Source organism: Tupaia chinensis, unplaced genomic scaffold, assembly GCF_000334495.1.
Source record: "Tupaia chinensis unplaced genomic scaffold, TupChi_1.0 Scaffold149090_1, whole genome shotgun sequence".
Lineage (NCBI taxonomy): Eukaryota > Metazoa > Chordata > Mammalia > Scandentia > Tupaiidae > Tupaia > Tupaia belangeri.
Window position 1 is genome coordinate 1,315,556 of NW_006208936.1, and position 10,741 is coordinate 1,326,296.

The window sequence follows — 10,741 nt, forward strand, 5'->3', positions numbered from 1 at the left end:
GGCCCGGGGGTGGAGCATCTGGGAGGGGACGTTCCCCTCCCAGAGCCGGTACAGGAGGGCCCGGGACATGGAGGAGAACAGCCGGTCGCCGTCTGCGTCCTCCAGCACGTGGCTCCTCCGTGGCCGGCGGGGCCGCCTCTTCCCCCGCCTTCTCTGGGTCAGGCCTGGCTCCCTGGGGACAGGAAACGCCAGTGTCCCCTGAGTGTGGCTATGTCCCTCTAGCTGACCAGCAGCAAAAAAGTAGTCCTCCTCCGGGTAGAAAGCACTTTGAGATTTCCTCCCCAGCTGGGATGAAAACAACTCTTCTTCGTTTTCAAACCCGTCTTGCGCCTGGGTCCATTTCTGCCGGTGGCCAGGGCCCGAGCGCAAGGCGCTGGTGGCGTGAGCCCCGGGCGGTGCCTTGTTTGTGTCCATGCTCCCAGAGAGGGAGAGCTCGTGCACGGCCCCCATGATGGCTCGCTGCTTCCCCAGGACCGGCAGGAGCCTCCGGGTCTCCAGGAAGGACAGGCTGCTGGGCACAGGCTCAGCGGGGTTGCTGTCCGTGAAGTAGATGAAGATGACCAGAAACAGGAGCCCCCAGGCGAAGATCCCAAAAAGCATTCGTTGTCTCCATTGCTTCAGGTGCGGTTTCATGGCAGGCCTCTGGGTCAGCGCCTTGCGTCCTGCAGCCGCGGGAGGCAGAGGGGACCTGTAAAACAGCCAGATGCCACGTTAGCCCATGAGGGACGCTGCTCTGACATGCTGGTGACATCTGAGCTGCGTTTCCATCATCCAGGAACTACGGCTACCTACCCCACCACATCCCAGTCCTCAGCTGAGAGTCTTGGGAGATGGGTGAATGTACATTTGCAAAACCCTTGCTGGGTGACTCAGGGACACGTCTGCCCTCTACTCTGAGAGCCGCTTGGTTGGGGGCCAGCTGGACAAGCTCCCCTGTAGGAGTCTGTAGGAGCAGCAGAGCAGGGGCTAGGCACACAGGGCTCCCTTCTCTGCTCACCAGACACGAAGTCACAGCTCACACGTCTGAGAGCAGCGCAGCTGTGCCTTTCCGAGAGTCACACCCACGTCTGAGTCCTGTGGTCTCCCCAGGCCCGGAGGCTGCCCCGAACATACTAGAAGTCCACCTTGGGCACTGACAGGCAGCATGTCAGTGGCCACAGTTGCAGGCAGGCGTCATGCTAGGCTGCTGCTGACTGCAACAACACCCCTGTAATGTCCTCCAACCTCACCCCTACCACAAGGGGCTGGTGGGATAAGAGGGGAGCTTTAAATAAGGAGGGAGAGGAGAGAGAGCTTGCTGATCGTAGATGAGACTGCAGCAGAGTGACCAAGGAGGCAGGACAGAGCAAGTCGGATGTGAAGACGGAGAGAGAGAAGGAAGCGCCTCTGACAGTACTGCAGCCTGTGTTCACGGCCATGTGAGTCGCTGAGTGCTTGGTTCCAAGAGAAACAACAGAACTTTAATAAGAAGTACTCCCAACCTTCAGGAGCGTGAGCAAGTATCCAGGAAGGGGACACATAAGGTGGTAGCTGTGCACCTTCATTATTACAGAGAAAGGCAGGGACTCCCAGGAGGATTTTCTTCCTGTGGTCCCCTCATGCTGGACACAGGCATGGGCATGACGGGCTCAGCACACTCAGTGAGGTCCGGGGATGCGAACTCAGGACCTTTTCCCCGTGGGCCCCATTGTGTTACTGCGGCAGCACTGCCTGAGCTGGGATAACAACTTAGCTTGCTGAAGGTGACAGCTGGGAACAGCTGAGCACAGGAAGGCATTCCATAGATGCTGGTTGAATGAACGACGTGTGTGTGTGTGTGTGTGTGTGGGCGGGCTGTGTTTCTGCAGTTGTGCATGGCTGTGTCTGGGTGGTGCTGTTGGAAGACCATTTAGGAAAGATGTCACCAGACAGCCTCGCCTTCCAGCTGTGAGAATATCCGTTAACCAGGTCAGATTCACTCACGCCAAGAACTGACCCAAGAAGTTACACCAGAAGTGAAGTTCCTATGGGCCAAACTTACCACTTGTTTTGGATTATTTCATTTGGTTTCCCAGCACCTAATCAGACGGTAGAAAATACTGCAATATCCATCTTCTAGATAAGGAAACTGAAGCCCCGTGAGGCTAAGAAACTTGCCCACAGCCACGGAGAGAGCAAGCAGGAGACATCACACACAAAGCCATACACCGGATTCTAGGGCTCGCACTTGAACACCAAATTCTGATTTCATCCACTCACATCAGACGAGGCAGTATTTTCTAAATTAGGTTCCTCAAACTCCCTGTGGCAAAGCCCCCCCTCCCCCCCGCCACTGTCTGATTTTTCTATTTCCGTGTCAGAAGGCCTTGGCAATGGCCACCTGCTGTAAATGTCTCCAAATGCTCACTGTCGAGTTCTCCGCATACCTCTGTGGGAACCGGTACTGAGCGGTGAGTGCACATGTGTGGGGCCACACTCGGTGTTCACCCACGACGGTCAGCCCGTGCTCTGTCCTGTCTGTTTGGGAGATGGAGCTTCAAGCTGCAGTGACCAACATGGAGGTCTAGAAGCTACTCCCAATATTTCCAGGTTTGGAACAGAAATTGGAAAACTACCCTTAGAAAGTTGTTTGGTGGCCATCCCACTGAGACACTGCATTCCAATTCTGACAGTCACTAGCTGCGGCTAGTGCAGACTCCACAAGTCAGGGCTCCGTCCTCCACACAACTGCCCTTGCTTCAGATGTCAGCTGCACGAGGGGTCCCGGGCCACTCGCTCCCAACCCCCCACTACCCATTTCCAGATTCCACGGTGATGCCTTGCTAGAATCACTTGCAGAGCTCAGGAAAGTGCTACAGGGGCTGTTACGGTTTTTCTGGAAAGGATACGCGTGGGGGTACAGAGCTCTGACCCCCTCTCTGCAGAATCTGGCTGTGTCACCTCCTGGCGCATCTAAGCATTCAACAATCAGAAAGCGCAACTGAGTCTTAGTGTCCACAGTTTAATCTGTTAGAGTCTCACTAGATAGGGACCAGCAGATGGCGCAATGGTTACATCACTGCACTGCCACGTGGTCCACTGTGGTTCAGGTCCTAGGCCCAGCAACTCAGAACTCATGCTGGGCACGTGTGCGTGCTCAAGATCCCAAGAAGAAAATGGAAGAGAAGGGACTGCAGCATGCCATCACCCCCAGGGGATGATTTCTTGATTTCTAAGTCTCTGTCTCTCTGGCAGGTACACACGCCTTATAGCAAAATTTTCTCTTCAAAAACAAACAAGAGTTTCACTAGTGGGCATCATTGATGAAGTCATCCGCCACGTGACTGAGCTCGCTCTCCTGCTCTGTTCTCCCTGGAGGGCAGGCTTACGACTCCAGCCCCCAAATTCCACTTGTGTGGCTTTCACGTTTCCATCCCGCAGTGTGAAGCTGCTTAGTGGCTCCTTGACTCATGAGCTTAACAGTCCTAGCCTTCTGGAAATTCCGAGTTTAGAAGCTCCATGCCAGGGGGGACAAAGATTGGCCAGTTTTTCTTTTCCTCTCCTTCCTTCCTTCCTTCCTTCCTTTCCTTCCTTCCCTCCCTCCCTCCCTCCCTCCCTCCTTCCTTTCTCTTTCTTTCTTTTAGGTTTTTCCTATAGGACTTGTGTGCTTGTGGGGATGGGCTTACCAAAGAAAAAGAGAGAAAGTGAGAAATCACCCCCAGGGGCAATGGCCACATTGCAATCCCTTCTCCATTCTCATCTTGGGATTTGGGGCACACAGGCACACACCCCTGTGTTTTTCAAGCTGCTGGGTCTAGGACTCGAACTGTGCGATCAGCTCTGTGGGCTCCAACACCTTAACCATCAGGCCACTGCCAATCTCTTTACTGTTCTACACCAAGGCTTTAGCAGCTAGCTTAAAGGCAGTCTTCCTGCTTCTGACTGAGTCACTGGGACTTGGTTTCCCTGCACCGAACAGCTCTGACAGCTAAGGAACTCGTTCCTTATTTCGGTCTTTGTCAAAGAGATGCTCTTTGAAGCACAGAGGCAAAAAGGAGGTGTGTGCAGAGTGGCAGGAGGTGAGACTGTGAAAACAAAGCCTTACACTGCTGGGACAGAGCTAGAAACCTCTGCCTTGGGCCCAGTGCTGAGGGCCAGGGCTTCAAGGGGCTGGTGACCCCAGGGCAGTAGACTCCCGTTGCCTTAGAAAGCAGCATCAAGAAGGCAGAGGGACTTGGGACCAGCAGTTAGCGTAATGGCTATGTTGTTGGACTCTCAAGTAGTCGACTGTGGTTCACATCTCGGACCCGGTGGCTTAAAACTCACGCCAGGTGCGTGTGCGTGCGTGCCCAAGATCCCGAGAGGAGAACGGAGGAGAAGGGATTGCATCATGACCATCCCCCCTGGGGGGTGATTTCTTGCTTTATGTCTCTGTCTGTCTGGCAAGCACACGCACCCTATAGCAAAAAACCTCTCCAAAAAAAAAAAGAAGGCAGAGGGACTCGGGCTGACAAGGCAAGCCTGCTGGCTTCACGGCAGAGTTCAGAGGCTCGGACGTAAATGTCGGTATGTGAAAATGTCTAGAGGGGCCAAACAGGAGCAGCGGCAAGTGCAATGCTCTGCAAGGCAGGCCCACGAGGGAAGGTTCCAAGTTCACATCCGGAGACCTCCCTGAGTACGCCCCGCACACGCGTGCCCACGACCCAGCTGGCTGAGGGTGGGAGACTCCCTGAGTACGCCCCACACACGCGTGCCCACGACCCGGCTGGCTGAGGGTGGGGGGACTCCCCGAGTACGCCCCGCACACGCGTGCCCACGACCCAGCTGGCTGAGGTCATGGGCGGATGGCAGCATGCAAACTCTGGGAGGTATCTCTCTCTCCTTCTCTCATTCATGGAAGAAATAAATAACCTTTAAAAATTTTGAGAGACAAAGACATGCCTAGTTCCCAGCTGAAGAGACTGGAGGCCTTGTTAGCCATGGAGATAAGACAGGAGGGGGATGACAGGATGTCTGAGAATACCGAGAATAAAGGGGAGCCTGCGGGTTAGAGGGGCCTGGGCTGGGCACTGAGAGCTCGTTCTCTGCCTGCAGGTCTGGGCACCAGGAAAGACAAGCGTGCCCATGCGGGCTCCTGGCACACGGCAGTAATAAGGGGCAGGCTGGCTGCCTCCACTCGTGATTAGGCTGCAACTTTTCATAACCCAAAGTCCCTGCTGCAGCCTCTGGAGTGGCGACCCTTCTGCTGCCAATTAAGGGAACATTCTCCAAAATGATTACATCGCAAGGCAGCAGCAAATTCTGTGCTAGCGAAGCACTGTGGAAGTCGCCATCCGGATGGCGGGTCTCCGGTGAGCATCTTTGTAGGAAATCCGGGCTAGAGCTGTGGGTCACTTTCCTTGGCATGACCACACAGCCTAATGGGAAGGTTTGGATGAGTTCTAGAAAGGCATTCCCTTTTCTCTAACAGAGTGCACCTGAAATATTGCAATGAGGTGGCTTACACCAAGTCATCTTTAACCTTCACTGCTCGGTCCCTTCAGCAGCTGGTGTGACATAAATGGCATCAGGGAGGTAGAAAAGCCCCATCTGGCAAGTCATCTGTCCCCAGGGGCCGATGGAAAAGGGCTCCCGAATCCCACCTTCATGGGTGCTCTGTGGAGGATGTTTTTCAGTGATGGAGCCTGTGGGGTTCTTGCTGGGTTTGCCCTGGGAGGAGCTCAGGCAAGATTAGACACATAGTGGATGCAGAGGGGTACGCCTTTCTTTCCTCAGTGACCCTAACATCACCCGGCAGAATGAAGGGTTACATTGCCAGTGCATGTCCTCCACCTGTTTGAATCTCTTTTCTTCATTCCTACTCTTCCTCTAAAATCTTTGTTTCCTTTCTACCTAAGTCTCTAGTTAATTCCTGTTTTTGCAGGAAAAACTGAAAGTGGCCAGCCCCGTACCCTGGTGGTTAAGGAAGCTGAGTCCCACGTGGTTGATGGTGTTTCCAATCCCAGTTCCAGTCTTGAATGTTTCAGATCTTGACAGGATAGAGAAATGGAAGAGAAGAAATTGTAGCACAGCCATGCCCCCTGGGGAGTGCTTTCCCACGCTCTCGCTCTCTGTCTCTCTCCAGAGGGTTCAGGTGCCGTCTGGCAATTAAAGAAGAAAATATGGGGACCAGCAGTTAGCATAATGGCTATGTCGCTGGTGAGCACACGCACCCTCTAGCAAAAACCTCTCTGAAAAAAAGAAAAGAAGAAATGTTAAAAGAGCAGGGCCTGCTGCAGAAAATGATTTTGACTATTCTGCTCACTTGGGAAAATCAGCACCCATATTTCAGATACTACTTCTCAAACAAATAAATGTTTCCTCACAGATGTCCAAACTACTACAAAGGAATGTTTGAATTCGCCTTCAAATTATTCTTAAAGTAATCACCTTTTGAAATAGGCATAATTTACCACAAGCTGTCAGATGAAATGTCACGTAAATACTAGCACAGGTGAACATCATGGTGCAGCTTACGTGACAGCAGCTAGCTTCTTATGTTGTCTAAAAACAAAGAGAGGTACCAGCAGGTGGCATGGTGGTTAAAGGCACTGGACTTCTATGTGGCTGACCACGGTTTGAGTCCTGGACCTGGGGGCTTGCTTTCTCACTTTCCCTCTTTCTCTCTAAACAAACTAGAAAATAATAATTAAAAAGTTAAATAAAATAATCCCTTTAAAAAAAAAAGAAGAGCAAAAAGAAATTAATTTTAGGCCTTATCTCTTAAATGCAGACCCTCTTAAGTCCTGCAGTCGACAAGCTCTATCCCTGGTTTCCGTGAATAAGGAGTATTTTTTTTATATACACACTGATTGCTGTGCCAGCTCCGGGGTCACCTGGCCAGGTTTTCTGTGGGTCTGAGAAACACCTATGCCTGTATTGTGTCGAAGAACAATCTGGGCTACTCTGAAACCTAAGTATTTATTTTAATGTTGAAATAATAAAGAAGAGTTAGTGTGTAAGCTATCCTGAGACCTCCATGTATCTTAATAGCCTTCAGGAGTCATTTTCTTTGCAGAATCATTTTTCTAAAATTAGCTCTTGTCACATCCGAGAAAACACTCAGTGTGCAAAAAAGAGAAAGCTACCTCCCCAGCTGGAATTCTATGTCACCCCAAGTTCACGGGCTGCTTCTACAAAGGACCGCTCACCCTCTGCTCATTTTTCTTATAAGTGTGCAAAAGCCTCCCAACGGCTCAGTGCAGGATACAAAGGTCCACTCCCCACCTCGTTCTCTCTGAGTCTCAGCCCACCCTAGGCTCATGTCCAGAAAGGACAAGGCCAGCCGGGGCAGCAGGCGGCCACCTTCCTAAGGAAGGCCACGTCCTTGTCCCAGGAAGGGCAGTCCCGCTGCAGATGGTGAGTCTCCCCGTGCGACAGACATGGCCATCCTGCGTACTGTGACTCCAGTGACCTCGCCTGGCCAAAGGCATGTGTGGAAAACTCTGGTGCCTCGGCTCCTGCGATTCAACATCTGATGCTGGAGCAGGCTGTAAGCTCCCGGAAGGCAGGGACCACATCTTGGTCATGTAGGTCCACCAAAGCGGACTGGCCCATGAAAACTCCCCAATCCGTATGTCTGAAACGCAGGGAATGAGCGGCTGGGCATTAACAAAGGAAGTGGGGGTGACGGCCGGCAGGGGGCTGCCCACAGAGCTCTTGGTTGGGAAGGGCGGGTGTGTCTCGTCTCAGTCCTCCTCCACCTGGCAGGGATGTCCAGGTGGCTCCAATCAAATGCACGCTTGTGTAGTGAGACTCTTCTTACTGTTGCTCAAATGCACGCTTGTGTAGTGAGACTCTTCTTACTGTTGCTTTAAACTTCACTTTTTTATCTCATGAGTGAGAGAGACAGAGAGAGATGTAGAGATACAGAAAGAGGCCCAGAGACAGGAGAAGAGAGACAGGCCCCCCAGCAGGGTTTTCAACGCCATAACCCACCCCCATGTTTCGCCCCTGTGCGTGCTGTGTGTGGAGAGAAGCCCCCTGACACGATCCCAGGACCTGCCCACATGAGTCCAGCGGTGTGACCGCTGTGCCACCCGCCGGCCCCAGGTTATCACCAACAGCTGTCATGGCAGCAGTCAGGGAGCTGGGGAAGGGAGCAGCAGAGGTGCACTCTCAGGCTGCTGTCTACACCGCCCCCTGGTGCCAGCAGCTGAGCCGAGCACCCATAGGCACTGTCTCATTTCAGGCCTCATCTTGGCTGATCTTCACAACAGACTCCTCAGTAGAAACTGCTCTCATCTGACCTTGAGGGAAGCGGCAGCTCCAAGCAGGCCCGAGTGCTGTTCCAAAGCCCTGTCTCCTCCCTGTATCATGAAGCAGTAAAAATGCTGGGCATGACGGAGCCCCAGCCTTAACGTTTTAATAAAATCTCTTTCTCTCTGCCACAAGGTGCAATGCCTAATGTCAGCCCAGCTCCCTACACTCCGTGAACCAGGTGAGCCCCTAACACCCGTTTCCCCAGCCTCCCGTACTTGTTTGTTGGAGCGCCTGATTTTCCCAGTGAGGCCCTGCAAGCCACACCGCCTCATGCCTGGCATCCACCAGCGACGCATAATCTTGGGATGTCCCCAAGTGAATCGTGCCTAGGCAAAACGGGTCTCCAGTTCACCCACAACGCTGTGCTGGGAGGGCCCATGAGCGAAAGGAGTTTGCCATCTAGGGAGGAAGACAAAAGGACTCTGGCTGCTTTGTTTCTCAGCCCCACAACTGCTGAATGTGGAGAAGAAACATGCATTACAGTAATCCTGCAATGGGGCTGGCAGGTGGATTCCCACGTGGCTGACCATGGTTTGAGTCCCAGACCTGGCAGCTTGCTCTCTCACTTTCCCTTTCCCTCTCTCTGTCTCTGTCTGATCAAATTAAAAAGTAATAATAACAAATGGAATTAATTCAATAAATAATTCTTTAAAAAAAATAAAAGTAATCTTGGAGTGCCTCAAGGAGGAGGAGTTCTAGCACTGGCCACAGAAGGATGCATGGGCACAGAAGACAGCTCGTCATTTCAGGCCAGTGGGGCCTCTCACCAAGGTGAGCACCTGTGTGGTGGGCAGACTGGGGCGGGCCTGGACAAGGGGGCTGTTAGCAAGCCGGTGGCACCACCTCTCCAGGCCTATGAGTCCAATAGCACGAGGTGCGGTCTGCTCAGGAGGTGGGGCAGACGGGCATCGTCTAGGGGCTCAGGACTCATGTAAGCCGCTCTGGGCAGCTCTGTGCTGGGCAGCGGGGAGGTGGAAATGACCGCAGATGCCTGTCGTTGGGGTGTACAGAGACAACGTGAGCTGCCTACCAAGTAGGGCTGCTGCGCCCTGAAACGGCAAGCATCCACCATGGACACGGTGGCCCGTCTGCGTCACAATAGCTAGCGTTCAGATATTTACTCTCCATACCGGTAACGCGCCAAGGCCCAGAACTGGGGCTGGAAATCCGCTTCGGCACGATGTCTAATGGTCGGGAAGGTGGAAGGGCGCACGCGTGCCACTGAGACTTGAAAGTTTCGCCTGGATTCCTAACTATGTAAGAGGACTTTGGGGTGAAAGTCTAGGTGGTCCTTCTCAGGGGCCCTCTGTGCCCACAGAGGGCATCATTCCCTGTGTGCTGCTCCTCGTCCCAGCCCAGGAGGGGCCCAGGACCTTTGTGCTGGCTGGCAGGGACAGCCACGTGATGACGAGGGACAGCTGGTCCCACTCAAGTGACGAGAAGCACCACCTCCTCTGGCCTAGACAGAGGTGTTGTAGAGCCAGACAGAAGCAGTATCAGGCCAGCAGGTGGTGTGGTGGTTAAGGTGCTGGATCCCACATAGTTGACACCATGGTTCGAGTCCTAGGCCTGATGGCTTGAAAACCACACCAGGGATGTATGTGTGTGTGTGTGTGTGTGTGTGTGTGTGTACGGGCACGCATGGCCCAAATCCTGAAGAGACTGGAAAAAGAATTGTAGTGCGGCCATTCCCCCTGGGGGGTGATTTCTCACTTTCTCTCTCTCTCGTTCTGTGTGTCTCTCTGGCTAGTGCATGTGCCCTATAGCAAAAAATAAATAAATAAAGAAAGAAAAAATTAAAAAAGGAGGGCACTGCCTATTATGAGGAGCCAAGGCTTGTGGTTGCCTTTGTGTGGTTGACCAGAAAGCCCTGTGGTCAGGGAGCCTGTTGCTGTGTAGTTTTAGAGATGCCCTCCAGGCCTCAGTTTCTTCAGTGAATGTGAATCTAACAAGGCTTAGCTCACTGCCGCGTGAGATGCATGCGTGCGGTGACGTGCTCGTGAGCAGTGTCTGGCCTAACGTTATTTTCAGCCCGGATTTTGAAATTCTATAAAAGTGGCAAACACGCAAGGATTTCATTGTGTGGGTATTGGTCCCATGTGCATACACACGACAGTTTACACCGGCATCCTTCTCTTTAAAGGACTCTAAATTGACGTGTCCCGGTTCAGATAAACACCAGCGCCGGACTCGAGCTCATAAGCACTAAATAAGCCCTCCCTAAATAAAGACCTCTCTCCGGTGCGTCAGTCACAGAAAGGAGGGCTTCCATGGACTGAGTGCCGGCTAAGTACCCTTTAATGGGCTCCGTGTGCTAATCAGTTTAGTGTAATTTACGCAGCTGCAATGCCACAAACACGCAGCAAGCCTAACAGAAGGCTGGAGATATATCTGATGCCTCGTCCTCGGAGAACCCACTCAGTTCTTGGGAAACTCAGATTTCAATTCTTGAGTAACAAAAGGATGTATACATTCAAATCCC

General features: G+C 52.7%; 1 protein-coding gene across 1 annotated transcript in view; it reads right to left on the reverse strand.

Moving 5' to 3' along the window:
* The window catches only part of ST6GAL2 (ST6 beta-galactoside alpha-2,6-sialyltransferase 2), a 95,168-nt gene that overhangs the window by 47,403 nt on the left and 37,024 nt on the right, over nucleotides 1–10,741 (reverse strand). Inside the window, exon 2 of the mRNA XM_027769243.1 lies at nucleotides 4–688. Coding sequence (XP_027625044.1) covers nucleotides 4–633 — 630 coding nt within the window. The 5' untranslated portion in view covers nucleotides 634–688. The remainder of the gene's footprint in view (nucleotides 1–3; nucleotides 689–10,741) is intronic.